At 39.3% G+C, this 18995-nt stretch overlaps 1 protein-coding gene across 1 annotated transcript in view; it reads right to left on the reverse strand.

Moving 5' to 3' along the window:
• Positions 1 to 18995, reverse strand: part of LOC146323353 (polycystin-1-like protein 2) — a 68158-nt gene that overhangs the window by 17725 nt on the left and 31438 nt on the right. The window contains 11 exon segments of the mRNA XM_084723928.1: positions 1111 to 1357; positions 4608 to 4788; positions 6823 to 7049; positions 7384 to 7583; positions 8548 to 8694; positions 10803 to 10981; positions 13550 to 13651; positions 14325 to 14555; positions 14640 to 14830; positions 14937 to 15051; positions 16281 to 16394. Of these exon segments, the coding sequence (XP_084580054.1) occupies positions 1111 to 1357; positions 4608 to 4788; positions 6823 to 7049; positions 7384 to 7583; positions 8548 to 8694; positions 10803 to 10981; positions 13550 to 13651; positions 14325 to 14555; positions 14640 to 14830; positions 14937 to 15051; positions 16281 to 16394 (1934 nt within the window).

Consider the following 18995-nt stretch of genomic DNA (forward strand, 5'->3'; position numbering starts at 1 on the left):
TATTGGACATTTCCTACATTCAGCTCTGAAACATTTTACTTCATTTTATCATTTATGACATACACTAAGATTTCATGCCTGATGTTATCCATTTACACAGACTGATGTCATAAAAGAAAAGTGGCTAAAAAGATCATACCATACCAGATTATAGTTTTGCATGTTTTAGCCCATCATCCAACATATTAAATTCCTTGGTGAATTGTTCAGCGTTTTGGGAAACAGGCTCATTCATTTTCTTGCCAAAATTTACCCGACAAGACGACAAGATCCCAAACTTCTGGTTTTATTTTTAGCAGTAATACAATCAAGTTTGTGGCCAGGCAGGCTGCCATTTTTTTTCCTGCTGAATAGACAAGCCAAAACCAAGCACCGCCATGGTAACAGTACATCACCCACCAGCTCCACACTCTCGTCAGTACTGCTCATGCTCTGATTGCAAAAAAAGACCAAGATGGTGACCCCGATAATGAAAAAAACATTAGTCCAATGGGTGACATCATAGTGGGCTCCTGCTTGTACAGTTCAGTTTGTGTAGTGATTTAAAAGCAAATCAAAACAACAAGATATAACATCTTAACTAGCAAAATTTAAAGATGTTAAATTTTTTAAAGCTAGAACAGAGCCAGGCCAGTTGTTTACCCCTGCTTCCAGACTTTATGCTAAGCTAAGCTAACCATCTCCTGGCTCTAGTTTAATATTTGGGTTAAAGATGTTTTCATCTAACTCTTGGCAAAGAAGTGAATATGCCTGTTTCACAAGATTGAAAAGTGACTATTCATTAACTATTCATTTAAATTTACGTCCAGCTGTTTTGCAAGCCTACTGCCCAATCAGCAATTGGATTTCATTCATGTTGACACAAGTTTCCAAAATGGTTGCCATTAGTAACTTGTTGCAATAAATAACTATTATAAAAAGATAACAGACAAATAAACACATGCATAAAAAGACAGAGATCAAATAAACATAAACGTGATTAATTCTCCATTTTAAAGACCAAGTGGCTTTCAAGGCTCTGGTGTATGCTGGAAATTCAGAAGTTTGCAGATAACGGGCTAATACATGCAAATCCACCGGTGTGGTCTTTTAAATGAGTCAAGTCTGTACTTCTTCTGGACGGGTTCATCTAAGTCGACGCAGCTGAATTTGAAGAGCTGATCTTCGAGGAAGCCCTTCATGCCCTGGACTTGCAGCAGAGCTCGGCAGTGGCTGTGCGGGGTGGGGAAGCTGGAGGGTCCCAGCAGACTGAGCTCTTTGTCAATGTGACACAGCTGCCGGTATAGATACTGGGTTTTGTTGCTTTTCTTCTGAATCCCCTCCACTGTTGACCCGGGATGTGAACTGGGACTGCCCTCTGAAAATGGACAGAATTTCTGACTGTAAAACTGTTAAACTGACTGATAAACTAGAATACAATGATTTGCAAATACTTTTCAACTTATATTCAACCTAATACAGTACAAAGGCAGGATATTTAATATTCAAACTGAAAATTTCTTGCTTTTGTAAATATATAGTAATTTGGAATTTGATGCCTGCAACATGTTCCAAAAAAGTTGGGACAGCAGCAACAAATGTCTGGGAAAGTTGTGGAAAACACCTGTTTGGACCATTACACAGGTAAAGAGGTTACTTGGTGACAGTATCGTGATTGAGCACCCTCAAGATGCTCAGTCGTTCACAAGAAAGAGTGGTCACCACTTTGTGAAAAACTGCATGGGCGAATAGTCCAACAGTTTAAGAGCAATGTTTCCCAAGACACAATTGCCAAGAATTTAGGGATCTACACTGTTTAATATTAAAGATTCAGAGAATCCAGAGAAATCTGCGCATGTAAGGGACAAAGCTGAAAACCAACACTGAATGCCTGTGACCTTTGACCCCTCAGGCAGCACTGCATTGAAACCAGCATGTGTCACATCAGTGATGGCTGAAAGGTACATACAGGTTTTGGAGCAACATATGCTGCCATCCAGACGATGTCTTTTTCAGAAATGTCTCTGCTTATATCAGCAAGACAATGCCAAGACACATTGTGGACGTGTTCCAACAGTGTGGCTTCGTAGTAAAAGAGTTCAGGCACTGGACTGACCTGGCTGCAGTCCAGACCTGTCTCCCATTGAAAATATGTGGTGCATTATGAAGCACAAAATATAACAGAGACCCCAGACAGTTGAACACTTGAAGTCAGAATAAGACAGAATAAGAAAGAATTTCACTTTCAGCACTTCAAAAATTAGTGTCCACAGTTCCCAAATGTTTACTAAGTGTTGTTTTTTAGAGAAGGCGATGTATCACAGTGGTAAACACAGTGACCCTCTCCAAACTTGTTTTGGTCCGTGTTGCAGGCATCAAATGCAGAAAGAGTGTGTATTTACAAAAAGCACTTTAGTTTTTAGTTATGTTTTACACAGTGTCCCAAATGTTTCTGGAATTGAGGTTTGTACATGTTATACAGATTTGTTCAGACAGAGAGCAAAGAAAATTTTAACCTTGCATCATTAATGCAAATTTGACTGCTGGACTATCTGTGCAATCTCTTCACTAATCTGTTTATTCATTTGAAACAACAAATATGTGAAGTGTGTGGTAACTGTTTGCTCCACTGTGTCTGTGGGAGTGTATCTGTCTGTTTGAGCCTCATTGAGCAGAAGTTCTGGTTCTTTCTGTTAATCCCTTCAGTCTCTTTCCTTTGTCCTTTTGACTCTGTGCATTTATTCATAAAGCTGCAGAACTAGAGTAAATATTTAATTTGTGTCATATGGGGTGAATTTGCGTTTTTCAACTGACTTTGTATGTAAATGCAACTCCTCTAAAATTCACTTTGCAGTCTGTCTGAAGACGCAGTGAACAGCACCAAACTGCATATGATGCTTCTTGTACAACAGACAGTAGATGTGAAAAGCTATAACATACTGGGATTGACAAGCAAAAAAGATATGTACTACTGTTTCATAAAACATTTGGAAAATCTGCACAATTATGCAGAATTTAATGCTTGATCATTAATTAATATTGTCTGTAGAAGTCACTGTATACAGAGTTTTCAGTTGTCTTATGTATGACTTTTAAAACCTAATTAGATGCAGATTTCACTGTCAAAATTAAAACTGGTCCAGTTTTCAAAAGGACCAATACATGACTCACTCAAAGTCAGTTGATCCCACTGTACCGACTTTAGAAGGTACGTTTTTAAAAAGAGTAACTTCCTACAAATTTCTCGACCTGTGGCCAGGTAGGCATTAGATAAATTCAATTCCATTCAGTTTGTCTCTAGAAGGTACTATATTATTCAGTCATATGGGGCCTGTAGCTAACAATGTTTTTTCTGTATTTTAAAATTTAAGAATATAAATGTTTCTAATGTTTCTTCTCTCAAAGATCTCTTCCTTCAGGGAGTCCTGGTCAAGGCGGCAGCACATGCAGTTTCATATAAAAGACTGACTGTGTAAAGCACCAACATGTTTCCTTCAGTTTGCAAAAGACCTTTGAGTATTCAAATGTGGGAGTGCTTCTAAAGAAGAGCTTTTTTGCAACTCATTCCACGCCCAATGAGCATAAAATGAAAAAGTTTTACCTTTACGTCTGAGAGCACTGAGGGGGAAAGAAACCAGCTGGAAGATCTGAGCCATAGTTCATAGTGCGATAAGAACTTTGTACTTTTTTTTGTCTAGATTACCAATGTACAGATTCAAAAACAACTTTTCAATTGTTCGAAGTTCTTATTATATTGCAGTGATGTGGTTTACATGCATGCAAATTCAACCCTCCTCAAAAAACATGGATTTTGCATATTGCATAACACTGCATTAGGTTTTGTAACAAGTGCAGGCTCTCGCACTCACCACTTCATTTTATCTGACTGTAGAATGGTCCTCTCTATACCAGAGGAGAAAAACATTCATGCTGCTGTGAGGTAAATTACTCACTTATATAAACTTATTTATAAGCTTCTTTAAAATGTCTCCAGGGTGCACTCAGAGGTTAAGGTAAAGCTGCTTTCCCCTTTTATGCACCCTGGACATTGAATGAGTTGGATATTACCACTTCTTTAGAGGCACTCCTGTCTATGAAAACCTTTATTTTACAAACTGCCCTGAAAGAAACACGCTGCTGCTTTATATAATCTTTGTCTGGAGGTGAAATACGATATGGATGTCGCCGGTGAGGCGTGGATATTTTACTGTTTTCCTTGTGTTGCTTTTCATTTACTGTATGTTTTCTAAATAGTGAGTTGGGGCTATAGATTGTTAACCAAATAGGTTGAAATCCTATTTAACATACAATCTATGGTTGAAGCGAGTTGGTTCCCACTGCTGATTCAGGCTGCAGGAACACAGCAGGAGCACAAGACACATGCATGCAAAACAAAAGCCCACAGCCTGCTGGACTCCACTGACATATCAATCAATTAAACCGTTTAACCTGGGGAATCCTTTAAAAGACTACTGAAAGAAATCTGTAAGAGCTGAGTAGAACAGATGTTGGATTGGCAAGGTTACGGGGTTTTAGTTCTCTTTGTCTTTATACAGTAAAGTGCTCGTACAGTGTGGGGTCAGGTGGATTTCAGATGAAATGTCACAATTTTCACAGCAGGTACACACCTGGTAGCTGAGTTTTGGACTGGGTGGTGTCGCTGGTTTTGTTGTTCTGTTTGATGAAGTCCTCCACCACAGAGAGGACAGCGTTGATGTCAACTGGTTGTCCAGGCCCAAACTCAGACTCTGTCGATGGTATGTTGCTTTTCACAGTCTTGGACAATGAATTGGCAATTCTTGTAATGTCCTGATGGAAAAATGCACATTTTTTTTATATAAAATTACAAATAAAATATATATGAAATTTTAATATACACTATATAAATACAAGGTTAATTATTTGTCTATTCATCACTATTTTGATAATACATGGAGTTTCATAGGGCATAAAAAGCTTATCATTTGGATCATACCTGTAGTGCTGTTTATTCATCTAGATAGTTTTGGTGCGAGTTGCAGAGTTTTGGAAAAATCGAGTCTAATATAATGGAACTAGATGGTGCTCGGTTTACTCCAAAAATTTCATTTGAAAGACTCAACGGCAACATCTCTTTCCACAAAAGAGATGTTGCTCAGATCATGAAAGGGAAAATGTTTCTAATAACTCAAGGATGATGATTGTGGTCCTTTTAGTGACAGGATGTGAGCGGTTTGGCTCTGATTTTGCCTGACTCTGCATGTGCACTTAAATCATGCAGCCGCCAACCACCTGAACGAATAATTATTGTCTCAGATGTCAGAACAGAGAGAGTTTTCTTTATTGTGTGTTGTACTGATGTCTGAATGTTTTCTTTAAAGATCTGATAATTATTAGAGAGACTGCCACAGATGTTTCCACACCTGCAGTTCTGTCACTGCAGCTGCTGGGCCATTGTGCACAAATAAGCACCACTTCTCTCCAAAGGGGAGACGCTTCCACCTGCAACCCATCCATTATTAATCATAAAGTTAATTTTTATGATCTGCAGATTAATTACAATCATAGATGAGCATTTAGACCTAAAACTATAGATTTTTAGCTAGATGATGAATCAGAAAACAAATAAAAAATCCCCATACTGGCTTCAACACACGTTTTATATGATTTCTTGAAAGATCTGCTGGTGATGGGTCACATGACATACACAAACAAGTAATAAATAGATGTGTGTAGTTCCATTGTGTTTGGATGCTATGGTTCATGCCGCAAAATAGATAAACACAAAACAATAAGCTAAATATTGGAAAATACACAGTTAATCTGTCAAAACAGTGCGTGTTGCACTTGAGTTTAATCGGCTATCTGTCTTCAATCTGGTATGAAATCTGAGTGATGTTATTACGTCAGATCAGTCCAATCATCTGCAGTGTCCAATCAATAACTGGTATCAATGAGGGGGCATTGTTGGGCGGTAAAAGACTTCCGTGAAGCCTAGCCTTGTTTATCCTTGCTCCTCTGAGCAGAAATGTAATGACGCCTGTGAGCTAGTTCACGCAGTCAACTTGAACTGCACTGCAATCACATGCAACACGCCTCACACTCTGTAGTACAAACCAAACGCACCCTTCCAATCTGGCAGTCTATTTGCAGTCTATTTGCAAAAACCTCCCATCTCTCCATGCCTGTCAGTGCCATTGCTGCCTTGCATCAGCGTAACTGCCTGTTCATTCAGCCCCACCACCACCCCAACATCCACCTGCAGGCTCCAGCAGGGGGTCCAAGATATTCGTTCATCACTCCTCTATATCTTTATTTAACATAATCTGTGAGGAGCGAAGAGGTCGGAGCCTAGATGCCAAAGTCTAACTATGTTCTGCTGCTGCAATAAACTTTCTTAAATGTTAGTTGTCTGACTGAAATAAGAACTTCAGGCCTGCAAGATGGCGGAGCCAGAAGAACTTCTGGTTCAAGTGAGGATTGAGGAGCAAAGAAACAAAGAAACTTTTGCACACTTGTAACAATACAAAGCAGAAACACTCTCACACACTTACTTCTGCAATCAAAGCTTTGGTACAGCATTATTAAATCTTAAATATAAACCATATTCCCCACATTTTTGCTTACAATATAATTCCATATTTCATAGTTTTGATGTCCAGAATTAACCTTCAATGGAATAAAAATAAAGAAAAAACTGAACAAGAGAATGTGTCCAAACTTTTGACTGGTACTGTATTTTTTTCAGCATTTTGAGCACCACAGGCTGTCTTTAAAACTTGTCAACTCACAGCAAAACTATCTAAAAATCTGACTGAACTGCTACCTTTAAATGGAATGTTTAAAAAAAACTGAAGCACCAACCTTGATGACAGTTTCTAAAGTGACATTCACATTCACGTTGGTGGCATCAGTCTGTGAGGAGGAAGCCTGTTCAAGAGTGTCTGGTTTTTCTGTTTTGCGTCTGCAGCAAGACGTCTCCCAGGGACGAGTGTTTCTGAAGATACTAACAATAAGGATGTTGATTGGAAACATGATGAGGGAACTCTGAACTCCAATCATGAACTGTTGCCATGTGAACTCAAAGTGACCTGCAAACAGAAAGTGTGAAGTAAAAGAGATTGAGCAAAATGTGCACTCCATTTTCACATGATCTTTTATGATCAACAAATCAATAAATACGTTTTTCATCATAAGATTCTGTTCTCGCACTGCTGATGTAACTGGTATTCACATAATGGTTGTTTCACACACGGGGTTCATGGCAAACAACCAGCTACTTTAAAAAGTCACAAACAAACTACAGAGTTCTGAAAACTGAAAAACCTCATACAAATAGTACAGATATAAGAGGCAACCTAAGATCAATAACACATTGGCCTTTCATCTTCGAGTACTTTGAACCGTAATAAAAGCCTGTCGTACCCAGGTCCATGGTCTGCTCAGACGGATCTGTTGGGATGCCGTAAAACATGATGCTGGTGAGCATGGTGCAGAGCAGCAGGGAGAAACAGCAGGAAACTCTCTGAACACAAGTGAAGGTGCTGCTCGGCGGGCGGCTGATCACAGAGTACCAGAGGTGTCCGTCACTGAAATCCTTCGTCGTCTTCATGAAGAATAAATTACTGGAAGACAAAAGCAACAAGGGGTAACCCTGTGAACTTGACTAATTCCTGAATCCATCACCAATTAGTGATGGATTAGCGTCACATTTTGTCGCTGATAAACCTCGACGTAGCTCTGCAGCTAATGCTTCAGCGCATAAAGGAAAGAGCTACAGTATATTTCCTCAGTAAATGTGGCCTGAATATTTAGGGGTTTAATAGGGATTAGATGTAAGTGACAGCTCTTATTTCGTTTTACTTTGATTCAGTTCAACTGAATTTAAATTAACTATTAATTTCTCTGTACACATAAAATATAGAACTAGAATTACTGCCTTGCGGTTGTATAACTCCGCCAAGTATTCAGTTTACAGCCACGTCTGTCCAGATTCAATATAATATACTGTATGTGGTGAGGACTTTTAATTAGGAAATTTAATTAAAGGTATTTAGTGTATTTTTGGGGGCAAAATGGATTTTATCAATATATTGACATGTATGATTTCCAGTGTATGATTGCCAGGGAGAAACATGCTGTCTTCACTTAGAGAATACACTGCTTTCTTTCTTTCTTTCTTTCTTTCTTTCTTTCTTTCTTTCTCCAAATGAATCACATTTTTAGGGGCTGAATGGGCTCTGAGCCACGAGAAATTTGTACACTGGTTTCCATTTCATTCTCAGCTCTGCTCTAATGCAGTGTGTTGGTAGATTTTTCAATCGTTGCTCGCCTCATGAACGTGGAGGTGGGGGCCCAATTGAAAGCTACAGCCTGCCTGCTGGTTTTCATATGTATCTTTGTCATATTTCAAAAACCAACCGTGCAGAAAACAACCTAAAATCCAAACCACTATTGCATTTCATTTGCATTCCATTTGTGCTTTCATCGTTCCAAGTCAAGAGAAAATTTCACATTCAGCTTGTGGAGTTCGACACCCTGTTTGTGTATATAATTTTACCCCCCCGCTCCTCAAAGATTTTACCTTACCTGAACCTCTTCAAATCCATTTCTGTCGAAACAGGAAAAACTTTGTCCAGGGAACAGTCGCCAATGTCTATGGCCAGCCAGGAGTTGCACAAAAAATGCCATTTCTGCTCCGTCTTAAGGTCCTGCACCATGACATTGCCAACATACCTGAAAAAAAGAAAGAAACTATAAAGACTGGAACAACTTTTAAAGGTCTGGTATGTATGATTTAGGGAGATCTAGTGGAAGAATGTGACAGATGTATGTTTTCATTAGCGCATAGTCACCTGAAAATAATTATCTTTCTATTTCTGTCCTTTTAGAAAGAGCTATTTATATCTAATGAAGCAGTAGCTCAGGACAAAGAAAACCAAACAATGACTCAAGACTTTCATGTTTTTATGGCTACCGTAGGTGAGATGAGCGGTACTGAGTCGGCTGCAGTCTGCACCCTCACCGCTTGATGCCACTAAATCCTACTGACCTTTTCATTTTCATGTGACCAGATCTAAAGGTTCAAAAGTTCATACCACAACTGACAGGCTAAAAAGTAAAAACTAGAGGTCCACAAGCAGACCTCAAAAAGGGAAACTATTTTGTCACAGAAATGAGCACTGACTTGTTTTTGATGACCACGTTTTCCTGAAAAGAAAAGGAAGTAATCATCTGTAAGATCAGGATAATCATGACTGTACTCCTTCATTCATATGTGCATGCACAAAGTAAGTGTGCCAGATTCATGACATGTGTGCCCTGGTTAATATTCTTAACTGAAAGTAAACTAAAAACTAAAACTAGTTGTGAAAAAAAATCAGTAGACAGAAATAAGAAATATAAACTAGACTTTAGACTGTAAGAAAAAGCAACTGAGATGCTACTGTGTACTAAAACTAAGTAATTTTGTTTTTAAAAAATGAGGACTGGGCTGCAATGAACTACTCTGACTCAGTTAAGAAAGGAACGGTTTGACTTTAAAGTGATGTGAAAAAAAAAAAAAACAAGAATACAGATGAGAAGAAAAAGAAAGTAACAGGTGGTGAACAAAGACCACATGATCCGGTCTGTCAGCCCAGGATGAATGACTCACTGCTATTATGGGCCAAACATCCGTAAGTGTGATATTTTCAAGAAATGAGGGCGAGAGTGATGACAGCCTGAGGTAATTCAGTTCATAATTACGCCTCCTGCGTATCTTTTTTTTTTGTGCACATCGATGACTGTATGTTGAAGTACTACTGTGATTCACACTTTCTGAGAAAACCTTTTTAATGGCTGCACGAGGCCACAGGCATCATGTTTTTGGTTCCTCCAACTCCCTTTGAGGGAATTTCTTCAAACTTGGCTCAAATGTCCACTTGAACTCAAGAATGGACTGATTAGATTTTGGTGCTCAAAGGTCAAAGGTCACTGTGACCTCACAAAACACATTTTTGGCCATAACTCAAGACTCAGTACTAATTATGACACCATCTCACACACATACATCAAATAGCATCCTAGCAGTGCCTGAGATGTTTACATGTAATTACATTCTGAAATAATCAGTTATATTTACTGACAGACAGAAGTCAACAGAAACTTTTTGGAAACTTTCACTCCACTACATTTCAAAGATAAATATTGTACTTTTGACTCCACTACATTTCTAGGAAGGTTGTCGTTACTCTTTTAGGTTGAGCACAGCTTTGAAGTCGGCTGTTGATGTTTTTCTCTTTTCTAAAATGAAATTGGTCACACGCTGTGTTCCTCACAGAAGGAAACCAATCACAGTACCCGCTCTCAACTGGGATTGATGTAGAAGCAGAAATACGTCATCCAGGTGCTCTGTAACAACAAGCTCTCCCACTTTCATTCAAACAGAACTCAGTGATGGTGACGACAGGAGAATGAAAAAAATTCAATCTCAAAATGTTATTATAATCAGAAAAAGAGAAATAATTCTAGGTGGGCTTTTAATGTTGGATTGTTTTTATCGGGGTGGAAAATATCACATAATTCATGTATATTCTGCCTCTGAAGACAGTCAGTTATTTAACAGACTTGGAGAACTCCTTACAGTTTACTTCAATCTAATTTTATGCAGTGATTTTAATACAGTTACACCAGAAAATTACAACAGCTGCCCTTTTTGTTTTTGATTGTATTTGCTGAAGTTCTTATAGGTGTTTCTACAGGCTTTGTGTAGCAGAGTGGTTCTATAAGCAGGTCAGTGCATCATCAGGTGGTTTCAGAGAGTTACAAGGTTCTTTAAATGATGAGGTAAAGTATTTGCCTACCAGGCAGGGTGGCTACCAGAGTTGTTGTGCCACAGTCTGACGCCCTGCAGGTCTCCCAGACAGAAGGGTGCGGTTATCAGGAACAAATCCACCGCGCCTCTCTCAAACACACGCTTCTTCAGATCTGTCAGGTGATGTGGTTCACTGCTTCCCTCTGCACCCAGCAGAGTTATTGTCACCTGAAACAGTTCAGTTTTCTGTTCAAACTGAAATTAAACCACTTTACTTAGAACAAAAAACAATCAGCAAGACGTCCACTTCGACCAGTAAATAACAAACAGCGCTGACACATTTGGCTGTTTAGTGCAATTAAATTCAAAATTGGCAGAGCTGACAAATAATAATTATTCCAGTAAATCCCATGAAATGGCGTCAGCAAAGTTCGTGGTCGACACACAAGTAAATTTAACATCATCCCTTCAATAGGGCCAATCAGCATAAAATTAAATTATTATCTCAGACAGTTTCAAAAAAGAGGCAAATAATCACCAGAAAACCACAGGGCTGAAAAACACAGGGCTGAAAAACACAGAGCTGAAAAACACAGAGCTGAAAAACACAGAGCTGAAAAACACAAAGCTGAAAAACACAGAGCTGAAAAACACAGAGCTGAAAAACACACAGTTGAAAAACACACAGTTGAAAAACACACAGTTGAAAAGCTTGAATGCTCTGCTGGTAATTTTTACTTTTTTTTTTGGTCACAAAGCATCAGAACAAGCTGAAAACCCAAAACTGACATATTATCACGTCATCATTTGGAGTCCTGTTTTTGAACATCTTACAGAATTTCAATCGTCACTCTTCAGTTCACTCTTTTTGTTCTCCACCAACCATGAGGGAGACAACTGGCTCTTCAGCTGTTAAATGCTCCACTTCATTCACCAGCTAGTTTCACACAAATTAAAAGAATCAAGAGCAATGAAGCCATCGGTTTTCCAGATGTTATACCTGTAGTGGCTGATTGCCATTAGCTGTTTCACACACATATTCACAGAAGGAGAAGAAAAATAACAATAAAAAGTACAGAATCTAAGCCACATAAAGTCTAAAACGCAATTAACAATAAAATGGGCACATTCAGCAGCAAAAATTCAGTACAGGAATATTTAAGGATCTAACAATGCATCGTAAGACTGAAAAATCGATACAAATGTGTGACGACTGAAATCAGTTGAGATGAAAAATGAATCGCGATGCCATTTTTAAAGAGCATAAAGAGCGTGTAATGTACTTTGATATCTGAGACCAGCCCGACCCGGAGAGAAAAAGGTCTGTGTGCTTCTGACAGAACTGACTGGATATACCGTGTATAATTTTGCGCACCTCAAACTTCAGAAACACTTTCAAATTCTGTTTCCTACAGCCACAGTGGTGTTAGCAGGACGAAGGAGTGAGGATGGGAGGAGGAGATGAGGATGAGGAGAGGAAAGGAAAGGAGGAGCATGGTCAGCTGCTCCGTTGAGGTGGCTGGATCAGTTCGTCTCTCCTCTCCACCGTGTCATCTCTCCCCCCCAGTCCTCAGCCAGCAGAGCCGCATAATAATGACATGATAATAATGAATTTTAAGGTACAACACATTTTCAAGGTGTTTCAGTGTAAAACATAACCAGTTACATATCTGCAGGACAGCTACAGTTCATTCATCAGTGTTCATGTAAAACAAACTATTTCCTCATGAAGCTGTTTTGGACACGTCCTGCCGTCTCCATATATTGAACACGCTCGCGCTTTCACTTCTCAAACCAGGAGATCTGTCTCCTCACTTTGAAAATCCTTTCTCTTTGTTTCCTCATGGTAAATTCGCCATCATGCTGCCATCGCTTGCGCTCTTGGCACACCTGCTTCCTAAAGGTGATGAGAGTGGACTTTCTGGTCGGCTTATTGCATGTCAGTCTAAACTCGCCAGTGAATTAATGATGGGCATATCTGATAGGTGTATCCACGTGTAGCGCTGGTGGCGCAAGGGGCAGGACAGGACAGGATACCCCTGCATCCCTGGAGCAAGATGGAAAAAATGGATTTGGACACACCTTGAATAAATTAAATCCATTGCACCTTGCGCTTTAGATCAGCGTAAGACAGGGCCCTCTGTATTCAAAAATGAAGAGGGCGAGAAGATCACAGACAAGACTCAGGCTGCGTACAAATATTGCAAGAGGGTGATGACCCGCAAGTAGCCCAACCAACATGATGCAGCACGTCACCTGGCAGCATAGTGAGAAGCTCAGGTTTTGTAAGTAACTATGTAATAATAATGTACAGTGAGCAGTGAGCAGGTCAGTATTGCAGAATAAACCATGGGAAGATGATGCAGGACCCCAATGTGAATTATGCCTTAATAGTGTCCAAGAGCAACCATCATTTTATCATTCGGAGTGCATTAAAACATGGGAAAAAATCCTGAGCTTTGTGTGGGATCTGCCCAACTCTCGCCGCCAAAGATGGACGCTGTTTTTAGGCAGGGAAGTGTAAATGTGACAAAGATTCAGAAGGGATGACCGACCACATTGTGAGTTTTCCACATATAAATTCACTGATTCTTCTCAGATAAGTTGCCAAAGACATTAATAATAATTCTGCTGAGGTCTAGAGGGTTGTGACATCTAAGTAAATTCTGAATGTGCTTCAGTGATGGCAGCACAGAATCCTTGTAGCTGTGCAGACACAGCAGAGCCTTTTCTGCCAAATCTAACAGCTGGATCTATAACTATATTTCCTATAAGTGTCTCTGAATGTCCTCTTACCTGAGAGGACGTGGAGGCTCCTCTCCGATGCCCGGTGCTGACACTCAACAGGTACCGGTACTCATCCAAGGGGTTGTTGTCCTCCAGCACCGTCACCTTCACCTGACAGCCAGAGGACAACATGAAGCATCTTTATTTTAAAGGGGCAATCTGTAAAAATATGGCCACCTGTCAAAGGTAACTCCAAACAATAGGGAACAGCATGTCTTCTTCTACCAGTGCAAGTTGTTACTTCTCCAAAAAAGTAACAGAATTACTTTACCAATTACAGCATTATAAAAGTAATTAGTTACTTGGAAAAGAAACTTTTACTTTACTTTCAAATGTCTGCTTTACTTCTCAAATTAATGCACACAAAGCTATATCATTTTATTTTAGCTATTCATTTTATTGTAGCTTTATTACTTTAGTATAGTTTTTTATGTTATTGTAGCGATATTATTTTAGTGATAACTATCAATTTTTTATTTCTCATTACACCCTTTATTTGTAACAGGAGTTATTAACACTCCTGACCACCAGAGTTCAGCAACATCCACCTGTAAGCTACTTCTACTGTCTCTGATTTAGACAGTGGATTTAGTAGAAGACCCACAGGAAGCAGGATATGTTGACCATATAGCTAGCTGGAGTTAGCTGTTTAGCACCCTTTTTTGAAGGTTTTAAAGTCTAATTCTGGCCATATCTTACACATTACACCTTTAAGATGCCTTCATAACTGACTGTTTTGCTGTTTTTTTCTGGACTATACTCTGGAGCTGGAGATATACCCCACCTTGGCCATGTCTTGAATGTCTTTTTGTCGTGCCCAGGCAACGGCCAGTAGATATACCACACAGAGCGCCCCCACGAAGCAGACAACCACAGGATTCTCAGCGAAACTCGCAAACAGCTCAGCAGTGCGTGACGGGTCGACAAGGTTGGGAGTGACAAAGAAAGAGCTCCCAAAGAAGGTGAGGTGGTTGCAGAGACACTGGGTGACCAGATGTGTGCTCCGAACACCAACCTTGGAAAACAACAACATTCACTGTCATTGAAGTTTAGGCAACATATCACACATGACAGGAAGAATTAATATTACTGTACTTACCCTGCAGCCATATGTCCTCCAATCCAGTACTGATTCATCCCAAAATTTACACTCAGAAGTGATGGGGGTAATTGATAAATTGGCCTTGATGGATTTTATACCTGGACCAACAATGGGCCTCACTACAAGATAGTGTACACCAGTGTTTCCCTTCAAATCCTTAGGTTCTAGTAGCCATGTGTATCTCTCCTCTGTATAAGACAAACACACACAAGTACTGACATGATGTATCAAAAATCTAATTTATAATAGTTTATAGTAAAAAAAAAAACACCAGTAAGCAGCAACACCAGTTACCTTGTGTTGCTCCCTGGTGAGGCATCTCCGTCATCGCTACATAATATTTGTCAGTGGGGTACTCCATGTAACCAAGGAACAGTTTGAAGGGTAACGGATCACTTGAAGGAACCATCTTTAAAAGGCATATCAGCATACTTTCAGCAAAATTTGCATTCAGAAAAGGAAAGACGACAACAGTTATTTAAACAGTTTTCTCATTTTTTTAGTTTCATAAAATTCATACAAGTAGCAAAAATACAATTAGTAACAGTTCCACAATTTATGATGATAGCTATTGACCCTTCGCTAAGCCACTCCTCCAAACAGCAACTGTCCAATCATAGATTAGCAACAGTGGCGTCTTTTTTGGGTAAACCTGAAACACAAGAGAAAACTTGAGAATAATGGATTAAACTTTGTCTTTATCTGCTCGAATGTAAGCTGCAAACGTTGACATATGCAGCTAAATAACTTACAACCTGCAGTAATATTAACTCTTACAAAATTTGTGTTACATTCCACTGCATTTGCCACATTCATTCTCATTGGGGGGTTACATTGGGATTTATTATGTGGGGGGTTGAGGAGGAGGATGCTTGTGCATAATCAAAGTGGGCCATCCGGCAACATTTCTCTCTCCGTCTCACTTCTTTTCAGTTTAAATCAGGTTAGCCTAGCTCTTACCCTGTTCTCTCGGGTCTCTTTATGCGGCCATCATGGTCTGGCTGGTCTGGATGCAGACCGTCTCAAGGTCTGCTGCACTTAATCTAATCCCTGTGCCTCCCTTTATGATGTTAAAGTCTATTTTGTTTATCATATACATATTCGTGTCGTGTTACATAATTTGACTAATGTTGGCTGGGATGTAGCTTTAGCCTCTGTCTTTTAGCATGGACTTTACTTTAACTTGACATATCTCAGATCTTTTTACAGGGTTCTTGTTTTAAAATGTGTCAGACTGAAACATTAAAAGTTCAGCTTGAGACAGACTTCTTGGCTGACTCAAGGGGTTTGAACATTTGCTTACCTACGCTCAAGAAATCTGCTAATGACAACTAGAAATGCTTTTGTTTACTTCTCTGTGGAATTGAAGATCTCACTTTTCAATAAGCATTACTGCTAATGTTGATGTTAAATTTGCTGCCAGTATCACTGTAAACTGCAGCGTGATAATGGAAAGCTTGACAGAGTTAGCAACAGTATGGAAGGCGGGGCTTAGCAAAGGTTCGATTGTAGTGGCTGGTCTCTTAATACAGTTAATTTGATAAAACTGTCCACAGTTTCAAAGTAGACCAAAGCTGATAGTTTCATAAAGTGCTATTAACAGGTCTCAGAAATGGAGATAAAAATATCTTACTGGACCTTTAACACCAGTGTAGCGTTAACTGAAGAAATGTTTATGACCGTTGTGCTGAAGTTCCCCAGGTCCAAAACAGATGTGTTCACCTGCTCTCCAACAGGCCTCGGCAACAGAATCTGTGGACCACAGAAAACCCCAGAAAATAAATCCAAATATAAGATTTTGCTTACAGATGTAAAACACCTCTTCTTACCAACAGCAGTTTCTAGTTTAATAAAACATTTTAACAAATAGTATAACAGCATAATAAACAATAAACAGAGTTTGCTTTCTAGTGTCCTCAGTAGGAAGTGAGCGCAGCTGCTGCCATGCCAGAAAAAGAAAGACAGAACAGTATCCTGTTATAACGTAGAGTTTATTGTTATGGCAGTTTATTGGATTTTTACATTATTATGACTGACAAACTTATAACAAGAAACTTTTTTTCCTGTTACAGCAATAAACTATTTATCAGGGATGTATGCAATTAGTCAACTATAAGATTAAACGTCACCACCCTCACTAACTGTTGGCTCCAAGATGTTATGCAGCTCTGGCGGATGGCAGTTAAGTTGCAGCTACATTCCTGCAATGACTTTTCTGACACAAAGTCATTGCAGGAACGTAGCTGCAACTTAACTCTTGTGACATGTGATGTTGTAGCAACCTATCAAGTGAAATTCCAGAGTGTCTGTTGAGTGTCTGTGTCTGTTGCCAGCACATTATTTCAAACATTGCCACAATGTCGTCCCAACATTTCCACCACATTTTGGAGATGTCGTGATGTTTTAGCAACGCTGCCACAACGTCATTCTGCAAAGTACAGGAAACCTCATTCAGAGGACATTGAACAGGCGTTGCAAAAATACCATAGAATACCTGTTATGTTTCAACAACGAAGTAGTAAGACAACTAATGGTGACCCAGTAACTCTGATGTTGCAGTAACGTGGTTACATCACACATAATACGTCACAATCACAACGTTGTAGGGACGTACTGTTTTGTTGGAATGAGATCTCATAAAACCAGAGCAATTTAACAGTATTTTGATCAAGGAAATAAGATTGAATGGAGGCTGTGTCAGAATAAATTAGCATAAAACACTGGACTGGAACAATGTGTAACCACATTCAGCACAGACATGTGGACATTAACCTGCAAGAAGAGCAGGCTGATGTTAGCTGCTACACTGTGTGTGGGTAAAAAAAGTCATCTACCTGCAGATGCTGTGATCCAGTTCAGTCTGAAAAGATAACTCCTTCATGATCTGTGGTCATGTTTTGTAGGCTAATGTGTAATGTTCATTATGTCACACATTTCAGCAGCATTTATAACATGATGTGGATATTAAAGAATGTGATTAATAGTTTCAAATAGCTCTATCAGGAATCCCAACTCTTAGTTAGTTTTCATCTGTTTTTGTTTTCGTGTCTCATCATTAACTCTCCTGTTATTTCAGATCACACCTCCCTCTCAGCCTATGCATTTTCTCATTGCCTGCACCTGGTTTTCCCCGCCCATCTCCACACCTGTGGCTCATTCTCTCATGAGTCCTTCCTTCTCTGCCAGATTGTGTTGTGTTTTTGCCAAGCTATCCAGCATTTCCCCTTTTTTCCTGCCCAATCACCTGTTTTTGGACCCTGCCTGCCTGTTTTTGGACTCTGGATTCACTGCCTGTACCTTGTCGGATTTGTTTGCCTGATTGTCTGATTTACTGGTTTTTGACTTTGCCTGAACTGACTAGTAAAGAGAACTTTGCCTGAAACACCATTTGGGTTTTGGGTTCAAACCTGTACTGGTGATTCTAACAGGCTCTTTTAGTTGAGTTTTTTCTTATTTTTAGAGCAGTCTAACTAAAAAATTGTGTTTAATTGACAGGAACATTTTTTAACCAGGTACATCCCTCCTATTTATCTTGTAATAACAGGAGACATTTCATGTTATAACAGTAAGTTATCACGTGGCCTCTAAAATATAACCACCTAGGATGTTCTTCTCAGGAATGAACCTGTAGGACCGAACACCACTGAAATGTTTTGATGCTCAGGACATGCAGCACACCTGGCAGTCTCTCCAGGGTTGTTATGGACTAGTGACAATCGTAGACAACATCATCATCCTACAACAATCCTCCTTGAACCTGGTGCCCTCCTCATGTTGAAGAGAGCAATACGTTTGTTTGAAATGAAGTGGAGAGTCCTGAGTAATGCTTCCTAAAGGAACTAATAGTCTCATAATGCTTTCATGATTGTGCCTTATAACACATGACATTGGTCACTGCAGTCACAAGAACCTCTTGTTACCATGTTCAACCAAGTAAAAGAACATCATGTACACATTTGTTGCCATGATACCAGATATACAGAGAATTAAATTAAGTGGATATAAAAAGTAAGAGCAAGAGTAAAAAACCCTTGAGTTTTTCATGGAGAAGGATTGTGAAGGATTTCCAGTTCAGTGCATCATTTTCTCCTTTATTTTTCTCATTTGCACCTTCTTTCTGTTTAATCATTGTGACAAAAATACACTTAAATTACAGACGTCAGATTGAGCTCATGTACAGTATGTTACTTACGCTCAAGTGAGGTCGCAAACAAATTAACCAAAAAAGTAGTTGCAGTGCTTAATTTAGTATATTGAATGTAATATTTACATAACTTACTGTATGTACACTGAACATTTTCAGACCTACTTTTCACAGAGGTCTCAAGCTCCCTCATTCATTGTCTTGCTGAA

This window comes from Lutjanus erythropterus, chromosome 8 (assembly GCF_056507025.1).
Source record: "Lutjanus erythropterus isolate fLutEry1 chromosome 8, fLutEry1.hap2, whole genome shotgun sequence".
Lineage (NCBI taxonomy): Eukaryota > Metazoa > Chordata > Actinopteri > Lutjaniformes > Lutjanidae > Lutjanus > Lutjanus erythropterus.